General features: G+C 41.9%; 1 protein-coding gene across 3 annotated transcripts; it reads left to right on the top strand.

The window, feature by feature from the left end:
- Positions 1-292: 292 nt before the first annotated feature.
- sp4 (sp4 transcription factor) lies at positions 293-19,050 on the top strand. 3 transcript variants are annotated; one of them, XM_053613115.1, is made up of 6 exons: positions 293-833; positions 1,669-1,751; positions 5,497-6,985; positions 10,974-11,178; positions 13,945-14,144; positions 14,627-19,050. In XM_053613115.1, exons 2-6 carry the CDS (start codon positions 1,686-1,688, stop codon positions 14,875-14,877), a joined length of 2,211 nt encoding a protein of 736 aa, XP_053469090.1. In that variant the 5' UTR covers positions 293-833; positions 1,669-1,685; the 3' UTR covers positions 14,878-19,050. The 3 variants fall into 3 exon arrangements, with proteins under 3 accessions (XP_053469090.1, XP_053469089.1, XP_053469091.1); XM_053613114.1 differs by lacking the exon at positions 293-833 and adding an exon at positions 1,026-1,109; XM_053613116.1 differs by lacking the exon at positions 293-833 and adding an exon at positions 1,273-1,352.
- Positions 19,051-19,075: the final 25 nt, after the last annotated feature.

The raw sequence follows: 19,075 nt of genomic DNA, 5'->3' as shown, positions 1-19,075 counted from the left end.
CATTTTATGAAAATTATCTTCCTATCCATAATCTCACCTGTGACAACACCTAGGCTAAACTAGGCCCTACTTATTAAGAATAAATCCATAACAACAAGGTATGTTTCAGAGAATGATGTTTACTAAGAATGAAATAAACTAATAATTAAACCAACTCAACATGCATGTGTAGGATTAATCTTTTTTATTTATTTATTTATTTATTTCAGTGTGGTAACCCGCCTAAAAGAATGCAACACTGGTGGACAACTCGTTTTTTCTCCACCCGTTTGCATTTGCCCAACCCCCACATAGCACAAGTAACCGCCCTTCTTCATTCCCTTCAACCGACCATGATAACACCCCCTAAAGGCACGTATTAGCGCTACGCTTCATGGGACTAGTAGTCTCTTTCCCGCACCGCATGACTGACATTTTCTCAAGCTTAAACTACAATCCCCATAGTAACGCGCGTGCTCCGACGGTTAACGTCCAATCTGAATATGTGGGCGGGGAGCATCCGCCCACAAAAGCAACAAAATACAATTGTGCTTGAGCGAGAAAGCAAGAAGCATATGTAACATTGAAAGAAAAACGGAGATTATAACGATATATTGGTAGAAATAATAAAAAATATTAGAATACGTATATGAAAAGGCGAGGGGAAAAAAAAAGAAGCAAGCAGAAGAGAGGATTTTTTCCCGACTTGATATTTAAATAAAAGTGGGAGGAGCTTAGTGTAGACACACACTCACACACACACGTAGAGCGTTAAGTTGGATTTGGATGCGTTTCGGTGGAAATCCGTTTTATTCTCAGCAAAATCACAAGTTGGAGGAAATAAAAGAGTGAAGGTAAAGTGCGTTGTTTTTATTCCGGACAGCTGGGGTAATTTCAGCGGGGTGGAATTGTATAGTGCCCGCGGTTGGTACCGCCCTTCCTGGCGGGTGGGTCTGCGCGCCTCGCCTCGGCTCTCCGGTGGATGTGCGGCACAGCGCAGCAGCAGCAGCCATTCGTGGGGAAAAATAGGCCGTCCTTCTCCGGGCCTTCTGCCTGCCTCTGCCTCCACAGCGTCCGGCCTTTTTTTTCGTTAACAACTCCTCTCCGGTTTTATTAATGCGGGATGAGTGGTGCGTACCCTCCCTCCCATATTATCGTCTCCACCCCTCTGTCTTTCCCTCTCTGTGTGTCCACGCATCGGCAACCTGTCGCCTCCTTTTCTCTCCTCTTCCGTGTTTTTGTTTTGTTTTCTTTCTGCTGCTGTTAAATCCATATTGATCATGCCTGTATACGGCTGCATTTTATTCCTTCGTTTTGACACGACACACTTCCATTGTGCCCTGAATGTCTTATACCGTCTCCAGTGCTCAAGTGTGCGTTGTTCATTTTTACCTGTCTTTTTAAATTCAGGTTTAATTTAAAGCTAGATTAAAAGGTTGTTTGTTTGTTTGTTGTTGTTGTTGTTGTTGTTGTTTTTGCCCCCCCCCCCCCCCCCATTGAACTAGACTTATAGGAAGCCAGGTCCAATCCCAAACGCATGACTATGAAACACAGAGTGCACTACGTAGGGTGTGTGAGCCTTTATTGTAGTGCCTACTCATCAAGGGAGCAGTGAGCGATTTGGGACTCAGCTCTAAGCGAGCGAATGTCTTTTTAAAAAAAAAAAATAACATGAACCTATTTTTGCAGATCAAAAGAAAGAAGTCATGGCGACAGACGGGGGGAAATCAGGTGGTGGTGAAAAGGGCAATAAAGGAAAAACGTCATCACAGGTATTACATTTTCGAGTGTTAAAAAGTTTTGTCCTGTCAACTTGGCTCCGTCCAAGCGTACTACTTTTAGTGCACACACTTCCTGATCACACTGCACACTTCCGCACTACACAGCATGCATCAAAGTCACTTGAGGTTACGTATTATCTAGTGCGGAAGTGTGAGTTTTGGTTGCTACCTAGCTCTAGCTTTAGCCCCCCTTCATCACTTCATGGCCTCCTTCCCCAGAGATCTTCTCTAGCGTGTATGTCTTTAATCAGGATTATTGTTCTGTCTGCACTACAGTGCATTTTTATGTTGTTTAAGTTCTTAAGACACGTCTAATGATAATTAACTGGAGTAGGCGTGCTGTGATTACACTTTTAATTTTCTTGTGGTTTCAGTAGGGATGTCACGACACCTGATGGGTTGTTTTTTGTAGCATGACAAAAAAAAAGATATTTCGACATATTATTTACAGCTGAGGTCATAACTTTACATACGTCTTGCATAATCTGCAAAATGTTCATAATAAATAAATAAATACAATTTTAGAAAGAGGGATCATAAACAATTGCATTTAGTTTTTTTATTATTATTATTTATGTAGTGCTGCCCTGAGTAAGCTATTTCACATAACAGACGTTTACATATAGTCGACAAGACACAATAATAACTGAATTTACACAAAATTTACACACCTGTCATTACCTGGATGATCGACGACTGTGTTTATGTTTTGTGAGAGTTCTTCATGAGTCCCTTGTTTGTCTTGAGCAGTTAAACGTCCCACTGTTCTTCAGAAAAATCCTCCAGGTCCTGCACATTCTATGCTTTTCCAGCATCTTCTGCATATTTGACCGCTTTCCATATGATGTTGAGATCCATCTTTTCACACTGAGGAAGACTGAGAGATTCGTACACGACCATTACAAAAGGTGCAAACGTTCACTGATGCTCAAGAAGGCAACACGATACATTAAGAGCCAGGGGGGTGAAAACTTCTGAACAGGATGATTGGGGTAAATTGTTATTGGATTTGATGGATCTCAAAATCATATCGCCGCTTGATGGAAAGGGGTCAAATATGCAGAAGATGCTGGAAAAGTAAAGAGTGTGCAGGACCTGGAGGATTTTTCTGAAGAACAGTGGGCAGTTTAACTGCTCAGGACAAACACGGGACTCGTGAAGAACCGTCACGAAACATAAACACGGTCGTCGATCATCCAGGTAACGACACACGGTATTAATAATCAAGCGTGTGTAAACTTTTGAACTGGCTCATTTGTGTAAATTCAGTTATTATCGTATCTTGTGGATTATACAGTATGTAAACATCTGTTATGTGAAATAGCTTATTCAGGGCAGAACTAAATAAACAACTAAATGCATTATTTATGAGCGCTATAACATTCTGCAGATTCTCTGTAGAGGTGTGTAAACTTATGACCGTAACTGTAGTATAAAGTATGCATTTTGGGAACTTCACCCAGCATTAGCCTCTGTCAACGTCTTCGTAGCCCCGCTAGCCAAGACATTATTGTTTATTTCACGTTAGTCATGCAAGGAATAAAACACTCGCAGACGTTTTTAATTAATCCAAAATTAATCCACGGCCAGGGGGGGTATGACTGTAATAACATTGATTAGTTACAGCACATCCCGAAGTATTTTATTCCTCTTATACCACGGGTTTGCCAAAGGATTACAGTTTTTATTTATTAAAGAGCGCAAAGTATTTGTATTTCGTTTATAGGTACGTTTAATGGAAACTTTTTTTTTTTTAATTACAAACCTGTGTATGACAGCAGTCTGAAATACTGTCAGAGCTGCTGTTATAGAAAATTCGTCAACACCTTCTGACCAATCAGAATCAAGAATTCAGCAGCACTGTGGTATAAATGTAGATGTTTTATATAACATAGTGGATTTTCTTCCTTTATTGATGGAAACGCATTAAGAATCAGTCGGCATTGCTATCTTTACATCCCGAATGTAAGGATGCAGAATGTACCATAACATTAAAACAACTGACAGAGGACGCGAATAACATTGATTATCTCGTTACAGTGGTACCTGTCAGGGGGTGGGATATATTAGGCAGCAAGTGAACAGTCAGTTCTCAAAGTTGATGTGTTGGAAGCAGGAAAAATTGGCAAGCGTAAGGATCTGAGCGACTTGAGTGACAAGGGCCAGACTGTGATGGTTAGACGAATGGGTCAGAGCATCTACAAAGCCGTAGGTCTTGTGGGGTGTTCCCGGTATGCAGTGGTTAGTACTTATTAAAAGTGGTCCAAGGAAGGACAACCCGTTAACCGGCAACAGGGTTACGGCCGCCCAAGGCTCACTGATGTGTGTGGGGAGCGAAGGCTTGCCCGTCTGGTCCGAGCCCACAGAAGAGCTACAAATTGCTGAAAATGTTCATGTTGGCTATGATAGAAAAATGTCAGAACATACAGTGCATCACAGCTTGCCACAGACAGGTCAGAGTGCCCATGCTGTCCCCTGGTCTGATGAATCACTTTTTCTTTTACGTCATGTGGACGACTGGGTGCGTGTGTGTCGCTTACCTGGGGAAGAGATGCCCCCAGGATGCACTATGGGAAGAAGGCAAGCTGGTGGAGGAAGTGTGATGCTCTTGGCAATGTTCTGTTGGGAAACCTTGGGTCCTGGTATCCATGTGGATGTTACTTTGACACGTACTAAACACTGCTGCAGACCATGTACACCGCTTCAGGTTAAAGGTTTTCCCTATTAGCAGTGGTCTCTTTCAGCAGGATAATGCGCCCTGACGCACTGTAAAAACTGTTCAGGGACGGTTTGAGGAACATGACAGAGTTCAAGGTGTTGACTTGGACTCCAAATTCCCCAGATCTCAATCTGAACGAGTATCTGTGGGATGTTCTGGACAAACAAGTCCGATCCATGAAGACCCCTCCTCCCAACTTACAGGACTTAAAAGATCTGCTGCTAACGTCTTGGTCCCAGATACCACAGCACACCTTCAGAGGTCTTGTGGAGTCCATGCCTCGACGGGTCAGAGCTGTTTGGCAGCACAAGGGGGACCTACACTATATTAGGCAGATGGTTTTAATGTTATGTCTGATCAGTGTATATTTATACGTATGATGGTACGACAAAACACTAAGTGAGCTATGGTAGTTGACGTACTATATAACATGAACTTGTGCGTTTTTGCAGCGTCAGGAACCTCGGTGACCCTGTTAGCTAGCTGACTTCTTTAGAAAGTGATGTAGATCTTGCTGTAAAATGCACAGACATTTTTTCTCTCTATATTTTTTTATATTTGGTATTTCATCATTGCAAATCCAGAGCTTAAATCCTGTTTAAAGTAGCACTGACAGTGAAATATTTTAAATGTATGACACCTGTAGACACCTTTTATTCTCTTATTTTGCACTAATACAGCTTCCTGAATGCAGATCCTATTTTATTTTTCATTTTTCAAGATACACTTAATGACCTATTTAGAACATTAGCAACAAAATCGATCATAGGCAAAACTCTTAGTCTTTCTGAGTCTAATGACACGTATGTATTTTATTTGTGTGCCTGTATTGCATCAACCCAGTTTTCAGGCAGTGTGCATGTAAGAAATGGAGAAATTGTGGTTCGCACACACCCACCCACTCTTCCTGTAATCCCGCCCACGTCTTTGACACTCAGTGCTTTCTTTTTGTTCTCTTTTTTTCTTTTTGCATGTGTGTGTGTGTGTGTGTGTGTGTGTGTGTGTGTACGTGAGCAGGATGCACAGCCATCTCCTCTCGCTCTGCTTGCAGCCACATGCAGTAAAATAGGCGGCGTGGGCGGGGAGGGGCAGGCCGGCGTGCAGCAGCAGATCATCATCGACCCCAGCCAAGGGTTAGTGCAGCTCCAGAACGCCCCACAGCAGCTGGAGCTTCTCCCGGCTCAGTTCACAGGAAACGGCTGGCAGATCATCGCCGCTTCACCTGCCACAGCTACTACAACCAAGGACAACACACAGGCTCCTGGCGTGGCCACCATAGCAACCGGGACCAGCATGGTCCCTGTTGATGCAACGCCCGGACGAAAGGTTAAATCGGCCGGTGTGAACAATGCATCGGTCGCACAACAACAACAGCAGCAATTTCAGATCATCCAGGTCCAAAACATGCCTAATTCCACAGGAGGGATCCAGTATCAGGTCATCCCACACTTACAGACTGCTGACGGTCAGCAGATCCAGATAAACCCCAGCAACCCAACCACTTTAAGCGTCCAACCTGAGCAGATTCAACTCATTAACAACCAAGCCATTCTGGCCACGCCTCCAAGAGCCACGTCAGCCAGTGTAGTTTCCCAAAATGTCACAAATCAGGCCATCCCTGTGCAGATTCGCCCGTCATTTCCACTCCAGCTGCAGACCATTCAGGGCACACAAGCCCCCATGGTCACTACAATACCCATAAATATTGGCGGCGTCACTTTGGCTCTGCCCGTCATCAACAACATGGCCGCAGGAGGAGGATCGGTGCAGCTGCTGCAGTCAGGTGACCTGAATGTAGCGAATGGCAGCCAGTTGATCACAACCAGCGTGGAATCTACATCCGGGACCACCAGCTTGACCACATCAGGGGGCGGAGACTCCATCTCTGCAGACGCTACAGCCTTAACGTCAGTGTCCATGACATCTGACGCATGTGCAGAGGGGCAAAAAGACATACGGTCCCAGGGGGGCGATTCTGACAGCCAGAGCACAGCTCAGTCCAACGGGCTGCAAATGTCCGAGCAGCAGACCCAGGTGCAGCAGTTTCACATCGTCAGTCACCCGGTGCTGCAGCAGATCCAGATCCAGCAGACGCAGCAGCAGGCACAACAGCAGCCTCAGCAGCTGGTCCAGGGCTCCATCCAGTTGCAGCCGGCTCAGACGCTGCAGCCGCTACAGCAGAACGTACAGCTGCAGGCCTTCCAGAACCCGGCTCAGGTCCTGATCCGGGCACCTACACTCACGCCAACTGGCCAGATCAGCTGGCAGACAGTGCAGGTCCAGAACGCAGGTGTGGCTCAACAGCTCACGCTGGCTCCGGTTGCATCCAGTCCGAGCGGCGGTGCATTCACACAGATTGCTCCTCTCTCCATCGGAGGAACGCCCATCACGCTGAACACGGCCCAGCTGGCCTCGGGGACAGGCGTGCAGACGGTCAACATTGCAGGACTGAGCACTGCAGGGGTCCAGGTGCAGGGCGTCCCACTCACCATCACCGGGGTGCAGGGTAAGTGAGTCCGCTGATGTATGTTCAGCTCAGTCTTAAGCTTTGTACTCTTCAGGCTAATGCATTAGAGCAGAGTTTACATTTATGGCATTTGGCATACGCTCTTATCGACATACAATTATCTCATTATTTTATCTTATTTATTTTTTTTATTTTTTATTCAACTGAGCAGTTGAGCGTTAAAGGCCTCGCTCAAGGGCCCAGCAGCGGCAGCTTGGCAGTCTTGAGATTTGAACTCATGAGCTAACCTCTGAGCTTCCGCTTTAATAGCAGCTTATTTATGATATTTTGTGGGCACAGAGCTAAAAAGTGTAGAAGTTACATAAAATCGTTGCTTACAAATTATCTAGTCTGACGTACTCTAGGTCAGATTTTAATGCTTAAAACAGTTAATGATTGGGTTATGTTTGTAAACAAGACACACCTATTTAATGATTTATGTTTTGTTTCGCACCGGCACGTCCAATTTTTGACGAGGATCACAAACTGCCCGTGAAGACAGGTTTTCTGTACTTCTCTGTCCAGTCGTCATTTCTGAAGCTACTTTTTTGAAAAGAGCCATCAGTTCAGTAATGAGTCAAGAGAGCGCAATGGTAGCTCAGTGGTTAAGACATTGGCCTACTGATCAGAGCGTCATGAGTTCAAACCCCAGCACTGCCAAGCTACCACTGTTGGGCCCTTGAGCAAGGCCCTTAACCCTCAACTGCTCAGATGTGTAAATGTGATCAATTTAAGTTGCTATGGATAAGGGCATCTGCCGAAATGCCACATATATATAATATAATATGAAAGTCTCTATTTCTGTGGCTAAACTTGTTCAGATGAGCTGCCTTCAGCTAATTAATTGACATAAATGTGAATGATTTTTGGCTCTGCTACAGATTTTCTTCAAGTACTCGGTTCAGTCTGCTGAAATACCACCATTCCTGTAATACTGAATAATAAGTCAAATGATGTCACAGTTTCATAGTGCCACAGTTAGGACTGCAATGATTAGACTACAAACTGCGACTACGTTAACTATGAAAATTCACTGGCATTTATTTTTATAGTTGGCACTCCATTTACTTTATATTAAAGTTTACAAGCTCATTGGCCTGTATTTTTGGGTAACAAATTTTTGCAGCAGTGTCAGCACAGCTTCCTGGTTATTTTCACCGTATAGCGCTGCTGAGTGAGACAGTTATGACTTGACTTAGACAAAACACTGTTAAGCCATTTTTTTCTTTTAGTTAACTCAAAAAACAGACAGATTTATTTCACTTTTCAACATATGCACTTTGCTTAGATTACAAGAAGTCAGGAGAGATAAGACTGAACGTGGAAAATGGGCTTTTGTGAACCTCAATGCAAATGAGCACATTTCATAGGACTGATAGAAAAAAACAGGGTGCACCATTAAATAAAATTTTGAAAAAGTATTAAGGTGGCTTGGCGGTTAGCACGTTTGCTAATCCCGCCTCCACCCTGCGTGAGCAGAGTTTGTTCTCCCTGTGCTTCAGGGGTTTCCTCCAGGTGCTCCGGTTTCCTCCCCCAGTCCAAAGACATGCACTGTCGACTGATTGGCCTTTCCAAATTGTCCAGGGGGTGTGTGTGCATGTGATTGTGCCCTGCAATGGGTTGGTACCTCATCCAGGGTATCCCCCACCTTATCCTGGGATAGGCGACCCTGTGTAGGATAAGCAGTATGGAAAATGGATGAGTAAATGCATTGTGGTGGTGTAGCAGGTAGCGTTGCTTCCTCAAATCTCCAGGGTTCCATCTTCAATCCTGAGCTCGATTTACTGTCTGTATGGAGTACTGTCTGTATGTTCTCCTTGTGTCCATTTGGGTTTTATCTGGGTTCTCCAGTTTCCTCCCACCTCGCAAAAAGATGCCTATAGGTGGAGTGTGTGAGTTTAATGAATAACATATCAATCGAATCAATAGCACTGCAATAACTTATCAATAACATTGATTATGAAAATCGTTGCCAACGAATGTCATTATCGATTAGTCTGTCTGCGTGCGGCACGGTGCATGTTTACTCATTACGTTAAACACGTGTCGGAGAGCAAATTCTAAAGTTTTGTCCCAAATAACGTACTGTACACTTACACTATGCACTGTGTACTCTACCATCTAGTGTATGAATTTTAGAAACATGACCAATCATCTCAAATAGAACACGAGCATTTTTTTACTAACCGGAAGTATAAGCCGCTTCCTAGGCGAAGGCACAGGAGGTCAAACGCACGTAATACGACACCGCTAGCTTTAGCAGAGTCAACGAAAATGACTTTCTTCAGTTTACTGTTTGTCAACGTTACCTTTTATTCCCAACATGTCCTCAGTCACCATCAGACAGAGGCGAAATCGTCACGTGACTGAGGAAACCTGTGACCTCCAAGTCCTCTAAGGCAGGGGGGCATTTTATATTAAACACCGCGAAGAAGATCAAACTTTACAAAGCGGAGCTTGTGTAGCACAGACACACGACAGTGAAGCACGAGTACAAACTTATGTTTATATCCAAAATGCTGCACAGTCTGCAAGGGGCTAAATGGTGCGAGTCGCTTAAAAGGTTTACTTTAATTCACGTTTATTGTCATTATATCATTTGCGTGATACAGTGTAACTTTTATCTTTTATTATAACAGGAGCGATCTGTTAGTAACGAGGCCGCGTCGCTCCTCCCTCGCAGCGTAGACGCGGTGATGCACAGTGTAGCACGAGTAAGATCTGTAATGTCTAATTAAAAGAGTACGATCAAAGTAAACAGAAGTAAAACATGTCTAAAGGCAGTGACGAACAGAAACCGTAAGGTGCAGTGAAAGGGAGATTTTATTATTAATTTAGGACTGGAGTTTAGTTATCCGTCTTTTTTTTTTGTGCATCAATAAAAAATAATGCACAAATATTTATAATATAAACTAATATATAAACATGTCTTTTATAATTTCTTAATAAAGTGCTCAGTGAGTGTAATTGATTGCTATATCGACATTATCATCATATCGCCCAGCCCTACTGCAGACTAATTTTGTAATATTTATTGTTTTAAAAACTCTGGAGTTCTGTTCCGTTTGTAATGAACACTCACTTTGGCCCTGAAATGCACTTCGCGGATAAAAAGCCTAACTGAAGCATTATTTGAGCATGAGCTCGGGTTTGACAGCGCCTGTGGTTCTGCTGTAAGCAGTTGCAGATGTCAGTTTGCTGACTCTTTCTCCTCTCGTGTGTGTGTGTGTGTGTTTGTTTGCTGAAACAGTAAGCAAAAATTACACTTCAAACTGGAATCGTCGCTTTAATGGGAATAAATGTGTGGACAATCCACAAGTAAGTTGCCCTTTAGTACTTATATTGTGGATTTTAAAACGTTTAGAAATATAATACATGGTCAGAGGCGGCACTGTGGCGTAGTGGTTTGCACGTTTGCCTCGCACCTCCAGGGTCGGCGGTTCGATTCGCCTCGCACCTCCAGGGTCGGCAGTTCGATTCGCCTCTGCCCCATGTGTGCGAAGTTTGCATGTTCTCCCCATGCTTCGGGGGTTTCCACTGGGTACTCGGGTTTCCTCCCCCAGTCCAAAGACATGCACTGTAGGTACCCAGTTCAGGGTGTCTCCCACCATGTTCACCGAGTCCCCTGGGATGAAGAGTGAAAACCGCTACACTACAGCACTAAGTGTGTTTACTGAATGTTCAGTATGAGTAGAGCAGCAGTTCATAGGTACAAATCTACAGTATCCATTTGAGATAATTTACTGTACTGAAGCAAGGTTTGAAGAAAGTCTTGGTTATAAATGGTTGGGGTTTTTTTGGGGGGCGGGGTTATGGAAGTGCGGGGGCGTGCAAGTCTTTACAATATCCATATGACTGCAGTGGAACAATCATAACAGACTCCTGAAATGTCAGACATGTTCTCAGTTGTTTGGTCTTGTCATAAGTTCTTTACATTCTTGTCAGAATGTGCAGAGAAGAAAAAATGACATGTGTGTTCGTTCCACAGGCCAGCAGCAGGGTCAGGAGGGTGTTAAAGTCCAGCCTGGTCCGGTGACCGTCACCGTAGGGAACTTGACCAACGCCAGTTTGAACGCAGTGAGTCCGGATCAGCTGGGACAAGCACAGAGTCCCTCGGAGCAGGAGGGTCAGCCAAGCAAGAGGCTGCGCAGGGTGGCCTGCTCCTGCCCCAACTGCAGAGACGGAGAGGGAAGGTGAGAGCCACACTCACAACCACACTAGAAAGGATGAGGGGTTTTTTGTTTTGTTTTGTTTTTTCACTTGTTGATTCATAACTAGTTAAATGAGAGATTTGACTTCATAATGATTTAGCCCGAGAGTAGTGAGCACTCAAAGTAGACCAAAAAAACAAAAACGCAGCTACTTCAAGGAATGAGAAATACCATTTCTCATGTGGTGTTCATACCACATTTCTGCTACTGTGACATGGCACTTTATGGAAGAAAGCGTTTTCATAAATCTTTGTATACAAGTCAAATGGTCAAAATTGAATATTAAACAATGTTTGTTGTTTAAAAATCCTGATACCACAGCACTGTTGAATTCTCGATTCTGCCCGGTCAGGCGGTGTTGAGTTACATTTCTGTAACAGCACGTTTATGTTAATGCGCTCACTCTAATACAGCATCGTTTCTTTAGTAGCAGCTCGTTCACAGGGACGTGTATGCTACGTGACGCGCCACCACAAAACGTAGTCATGTTTGTTGGACGTTTTTGAAAGACGTCTGCCGTGTCGGGGGTAAAGTCTTCCGCCACGAGAGCGTCTTCAAGACGGAGGGCTTTGCACTTTCTCAGTCACATGACCGTTTTTTTTTTTTTGGCTTATTAACCTCAAGGAAGAGGGAGAAAAAAGAGAGAAGCTGGTGAGGGAATGAGTGTTTTTAGCTGTTATAACATTATTAACATGAATTAACTTGTTCAACAGCATTTTACAAAAAAAAGTCAAATGTCTCTCTTTTATAAAATAAAATAAATAATTATAATCATTGGCAAATTGCTTTGGTGTAAGAGGGGAAAAACCCCTTCAGGACACCCTGTTATTGGACAGTAATCAAGTTTGGGTAGGTAACAGTGACTCCGCTTTGTATGAGGTCACATCACAACGACCTGTCGTCGATTGTTCTCCTGTAGCAGCATACCCCCGAGTGTTTTATTCGTTGTGGTGAACGTGGTGGTTATCGAGTTACGTGGAAGTCCGTCTAGGAAGTTTTTCAATTTGATATGTTCTGACATAACGGCATGAGAAATCATCCAGGAGTCCAAAATCTATGAATATGCAGATATGCTGATCGTACATGCATACACTCCCTCCACCTGGCAAACCATTTATCTTTATATTTACATCTCTTTATTTAGTTCAGCCTTGATCCAGATCACAGCTGAGAGGAAACGTTCCAACTGTAGCTTGTTTTTCACTCTTCTCCTTAATTCTGCTCTCTCTATGGGCGTTGTTAAATGCACATGACCTATCACACCTGCTCGTCGAGGCATTTCCTCACTTCCTATCGGTGAAATAATACACACAGAGTTATACAGCAACCACAAAAAGTGTTTACTCAAAACCGTTTTATATTTTAAATTCTTGACAGTATTCTTCTTAATAAATGTGTGCTTGGGAATTAACTTGACTAATGCCCTAGTAGTGTGTCCAAACCAGACTTTTTTACTGGTAGCGTACATCATGCTGAATAAAACTCGGCTCACGGAAACGCTGAATGTGAAAGACACGTTTGTGGTTACTTTCACTTTGACCTGTGAAAAGAAAACAAAAGAGGGACTATTTTGCATTTCTCTACATGAATTGTGTAATGATTACAGCACAGGGTAGATGGTCCTGTGAGTCACCATTTAATATTTGTATGTAACGTATAGGGTTATGTCATAGTTTACTGAGGTTTTTATTTATTTATTAATATTTTATGTATTGTGCTATTTTATGTTCCTATTTGTGCAGACAAGTTGTTTAATTTGTTTGATGGTTTCCTTTCATGGATTAATATTGTGTTTGTGTGTGTGTGTGTATGTATATATGTGTTACACAGTGCCTTCCACTAATACTTCAAATAGGATCGGGTTCTATGGTCAGATGAAACCAAAATAAACATTAAACACCAGAGGTGGTTTTGGTGCACACAGAGCGGTAGCCATATGAAAAAGTACCTCATGGCCACGGTTAAATATGGTGGTGGCTCTTTATTGTTTTGGGGCTGTTTTTCTGCCAGAGGACCTGGACATTTTGTTATGATACATGGCATCATGGACTCTATCAAATATCAACAGATATTAAATGAAAACTTGACTGCCTCTGCCAGAAAGCTTAAAATGGGCCGTGGTTGGATCATCCAGCAGGACAATGATCCAAAACATACATCAACACAAAAATGGTTTACTGACCACAAAATCAAGGTCCTGCCATGACCATCCCAGTACCCTGACCTGAAACCCATAGAAAACCCGTGGGGTGAACTGAAGAGGAGAGTCCACCAGCTTGGACCTTGAAATGTGAAGGATCTGGAGAGATTCTGTATGGAGGAACGGTCTCAGATCCCTCACCATGTGTTCTCCAACCTCATCAGGCGTTATATTATCTTGGCAAAGGGAGTAAAGTATTGACTAAAAGGTGGCAATAATTGATGCACACCTACATTTAACAGCGATATATAAAAAAATAAACCTGTGTTTGAAATTGTTTGATATCCATGAGAGCAGATATTTTTGTGATTTTTTTTTTTAATTTAACAAAAGATCAAAAGGTTAAACAATAAAGACAAAATTTTCACAGCTTTCTTTGCTCATATTTGCCAAGGGTGCCAATATTAGTGGAGGGCACTGTGTGTGTGTGTGTGTGTGTGTGTGTGTGTGTGTATATATATATATATATATATATATATATATATATATATATACAATATAGAACGTGTGTGTAGATTGAGATGTAAACCTGTTGACGTTTCCGACAGAAACAACAACGACCCATCGAAAAAGAAACAGCACGTGTGTCACATGGAAGGCTGTGGGAAAGTCTACGGCAAGACGTCTCACCTGCGAGCTCACCTGCGCTGGCACACCGGAGAGAGGCCCTTCGTCTGCAACTGGATCTTCTGTGGAAAACGGTTCACGAGGAGTGACGAGCTTCAGCGGCACCGCAGGACACACACGGGTACACCTCACATACACCAACTTAGAGATGAATACCCTTATATCATAACGCTGCTAAATTCTACATTCTGATTAGTCGGAAGATGTGGATTAGTATTTAAATAAGAGGCACGATGGGAAAAGCGTTCAGCCTGTGAGCTTGAGATAGAGGCAAGACAGCAATATTTGACTGTAGGAGGGATGGTTTCCTCTGTCAATCACGGTGACTCTAACCAATCACAGGCAGCAGTGAACTCATGTATGAGGAAGATGGTGGATAGCACTTTCCTCTCAGTGTGTTGCACCTACCTGTAACACAGCATTAGCAACAGTTGTAAAAGATAGAAGATATGGTTAGCTCAAAAATTTTTGGGGGTGGGGTGAATAAAAACACTAATCCAAGTACCCCACCCCCAAAAATATTAATAAGCATATAGTTTGTATATAACTTTGTATCAGCCCTTGCAAAAATAAAATACTAAGAAATCCCACTGTGCTCTTCAGGTGAGAAGAGATTCGAGTGTCCGGAATGTTCCAAGAGATTCATGAGGAGCGACCACCTGTCGAAGCACATCAAAACTCACCAGGGCAAAAAAGGAGGTGCTGCACTGGCCATCCTCACCACCGAGGACATGGAGGACGAGGTAGAGGAGGCGCTGGGCTCGCCGAGGATCGTCACCGTCGCATCCATCTCGCAGGATTCTGACCCGGCCACGCCCACGACATCTAACAACCTGGACGAGGAGTTCGAGTAGCTCGGGGTCCAAGTCCTCCGCTCAAAGCACCATGTTATATATCAGCTTTTAGTTGTCTGTCTTTTGTTTTATTTGTCAATTTTTTTTTTTTCGTTCTTTTGAGAATGGACAGCTCTTGGAGTGCATCAACTTTTCAGATTTTTTCATATGGAAATGTAAAAAAAAAAAATGTTATAATAGAAAATTATAAATGTACCATTTGGTTTTTGAGAGACCTACAGTGATTATTGGAAATGAGACGAGTTGTCGGAGAGTGTTTTATTCACAGGAGCATGAGGAGGGGATCTGTCGTTCCCAGTACGCAAATCCACTATGAAGAGTCTTTTTTTTTTTTTTCTTTTTTTTTTCTTTAGGATTAAATTCTGTCTCTATGCACAAAATTGTACATCTTTTCTCAAATTATGGGATCGACGTATTATCGGGAGCGAGGAGTTTGGTGTAAATGTAGGTTTTTAACGTAAAATAGTTTCGCGAATGCCGTCGGACGAGATTTGGGACTGGACAGCTCGACATCCGAACGCCGTTCTATACCGAGTCGATGTTTAAACGCCATCCCATCAGCAGATGACTGTTCGGTGCCAGACTTTAGAGAAACTACGTTTTATGCAGATCTCCAGCTATGAAATTATGGAAGAAGAGACCGGACCAGACAGAACCTAACAGTGAAACGGTCCTAAAAAGCACAAATTGAAAAAGGAAAAAGTGATAGATTTATATTTAAACAAAAAGAGGAAAAAAAAAGAGAGAGAGAGATGATACATTCCTATATGAAGAGAGGGATGATGATGATGATGGTGGTGGTGATGATGATGATGGTGGGAGGCAGGAAAAAAATAAAACCATGAGAGGCAAATTTGGCTTCCTGATATTTGCTTATCAGGTTAAATGAAAGCAATACTATAAAGACAATCCTTGTGAAACCATGTTTACATTAAATAGGAGGCAGAATAGATTTTCTTTTAAGAAGTGAAAAAGGAAACCACAGCAAACAGCCTAAAGGTTTTTTTGCGTCTCAAAAGTCATATGAACTGTCTTACAATGCCTTAACACAGAGTGATGAGCGAGACGCTCATGTCGGGGGGAAATGGGAGGGAGGGAGGGAGGGAGGGAGGGAGGGGGGATTCGGGGGTGGAAGGAAAAGCGGGTCTTTCAGTGAAGGGATGATGATTTCGTGTACAGTTGCACACAGCTGACCACATGCTTTTTTTTTTTCTTTTTCTTTTCTATGCTAGTAAACACTGTGGCCAGTAAGGAGAGGTCATTTTAAAATCTCCGTTCGACTTCTGAGTGACACGTTTTTTGCGCTTCTCAGCTAATTCCTCCTCTCGTTAGATTAACATCACCTTCTTCCTCATCGTCATCGTATTCATAGTGTCGGTGCCATTAAAGATGTCCGCTTCCTGAATCATTGTAGATCTGCGGCCACCTGTTTGGTCAGTCAAGTTCTCGTAGCTCAGTTTGATGTTCTAATATGTGTCTGGTGGCGTGGTTTTTTTGTTTTGTTTTGTTTTTTATTTGTGGAAATTGGATTTGTGGAATTTTTTTGATGTTTTATTTTCTTATGTCCTTTTACCTTCTTTCCCCTGGTTCTATCTGTTACCACAGACTGTCTAATATCCCTAATTTATTATTTATCCTTATTTCAATATTTGCCCTTTTCAAGTCGCTGATGTGTATCGTACGCTGTTGAGTCAGAGATTATGTGCAGCATGTTTTTGTTGTTTTTTTTTTTGTTGTTTGTTTGTTTGTTTGTTTGTTTTGTTTGTTTTTTCCCCCCCCTGGTATAAGCAATGAATTATTTCTACTTGTGGTCCTTTTTATAAACATAACCATAGCTTTTTAATTTATACAAATTCTTCTCTCACACCCTAACATATTTCAGAAGACAAAAAAAAAAGATGGAAAAAAAATTCAGATGAATTGTTGATACCAAACAATTTAGATGTTTTTTGGTAATATTTTGTGTGATGACTGATTTTTTTTTTTCTTTGATATTTTCTAGTGGCATCTCATTTGTAAATCTTTTTCTAAGATGTTTCTTTGTGTTCATGACATTTAAAAAAAAAGTTTTGGGTTTTTTTTTGGCCAGGTTAGCCTGAAAGGCTCCAGTTTATTGATATTTTTAAAAAATAACTTTGTACAAATGTGTTATGTTAATGGGTAAAAAAAAAAGGACAAAAAAGAGAAAGATCTTTGCCTGCATAACACTTGAAATTAAAAGTGAATAAATCGGTCTTAATTATACCGCGTATGATTGTTACCATATTTTGAGAACGTCAAAATACAACGTAATGACAACGTAATCTCTATTTATTGTACGTGTAATGTGTATGATTACCACAGACAAGACTTTCAACACAATTCCATGTACTTTCTGCATTTAAGGTTATAGAAAAAAAAGCTGACTAAATTCAAATAAAATTCACTCAATAAAAAAAATTTAGTTCACTGCAGCAGAAAGAACCCAGTTGGTTTGGGCCGATTTTATGAAGGTGAATTCACAATTCCCCGACATGTGAGCCAATAGAAAAGAAGTGGGCAGGACTGTGATCTTTTTGTTAGATAAAAAATCGAGAAGCTGCTTATGATTAAGTAGCGCTTACACCACACTTTTTCCTCGTTGTTTTCGTCCTGCTTGGAGCACATCTGGAAAAAAGTTGGCTGTCTTGTCTTCTAACACACTCTAGGGTTTTTGTTTTCTCTCTGCCTGCTAGGATTTTCTGTAACCATAAAGTTCTAGAGATACTAGAGAAGTTGTTTATAGTTTTATCCAACTTTTCAACACTGGCTCAACATGGTAAAAGGTTACTTCACGGATCAACGAGGGTTTTATTGTAAGACGTAAACAAAAATATTTCCCTCTAAAACAGCGGTCTCGTTCCTGCAGCAATGAATTATACAGACGCTTAATGCTCATACACGTTTGAATGAAAACTGAAGGAAGGAATTCTTCAAGGAATTCGTTTTTAAACGAGATCCTAAATGGAAAATTTTTTACTAAAGTGTATAGAATTACCAACCAAGGAAATTTAGACACAAAAGCCCAAAGTTGGGCCCCCCCCCCTTAAAGTTACAAACATTCAGTATGAGCTGTCGAGAATCCAGGTGATAATCCTAATGCTTTCGTGTACACTACAACAAACACTATCCACACCGTTACTTACAATAGCAGACGTGATTGTTGCCTTGAGATCTTCAGTGTCTGTCACCCGAGTGGTCTACACATGATCTTCGATGAGTCCCCAAAGTAAGAAATTGCAGGCTGGGATTTTGGGTGATCTAGACCAAAACTCCACGGCCAATCTGTGAGAATGCCAACTCAAATAAAGATGAAAAAACTTCTCAAAAATGTAACATTGCCTTATTAAAAAAGAAAAAAAGATAACACGCACTGGTTGATTTTTATTTCGTAAAGATACTTTTCAAATTATTCAGATAATGTCTTTTTCCTGTATTAATTTTTATTGCCCAAGTTCAACAACTGCCCTTACACATCCATTATAAGTGCTGGTCATGTAAACCTTTGATCAAGTAAACAAGCTAAACTTCTTATCTGTGGTAATCTCACATATGCTGCACGTACACAACAGATAGAGATTAGGTTAAGAAAAAAAAGGACACAGGAGTTCTCCTTTAATCAGACTATCGTTGCATTTCACTACACTGATGCTTCACACGTAAGCAGATCCGAGCTTGTACTGAAGCCGTGTTGCGTGCTGCCACTGATAAAGCTGATTAAACCGCAGACTTTGACCTTGTGTTCCACAGTACAAACCTCAGCAGAGGCCAGTGTGTGCTCACAACATTCAGAGTCATATTTTCCTGTTTTGTTTTACCCTATAAACCTAAATATGTTACACCCTCTTAGCCCATAACATTATGAGCAGTATCAGATGGGTGTTAAAGAAGTTGTTGTAGGCATGTTGTTATAGTGTCCAGTTGAAATGCCATCTTCTGGCTGCAGACAACAGAGATTTAGCACACAACACTGACCTCACTGCTTTACACACACAAAGGCACCATTCACTTACTGGCTCTATTTCGATACTGTGTACCAGACACAATAAAAATAAAACAGGGGTACACAAACTTTTTGCATATTTTTGACCCATTTCAGTGTAAGAAAATAAACACAGAGCTCCTGATGAAAATATTACACCAATACAGATTTTAAATATTAGGGATATAATAGGCAGCA

Source organism: Ictalurus furcatus, chromosome 24, assembly GCF_023375685.1.
Source record: "Ictalurus furcatus strain D&B chromosome 24, Billie_1.0, whole genome shotgun sequence".
Taxonomy (NCBI): domain Eukaryota; kingdom Metazoa; phylum Chordata; class Actinopteri; order Siluriformes; family Ictaluridae; genus Ictalurus; species Ictalurus furcatus.
This window is presented reverse-complemented; position numbering and strand designations above follow the sequence as displayed.

Coding starts and splice junctions, on each gene's coding strand:
- sp4 (XM_053613114.1), top strand. Junction 1,752..5,496: donor AAGGAAAAACGTCATCACAG/GTATTACATTTT, acceptor GTACGTGAGCAG/GATGCACAGCCATCTCCTCT. Junction 11,179..13,944: donor TGCAGAGACGGAGAGGGAAG/GTGAGAGCCACA, acceptor CGTTTCCGACAG/AAACAACAACGACCCATCGA.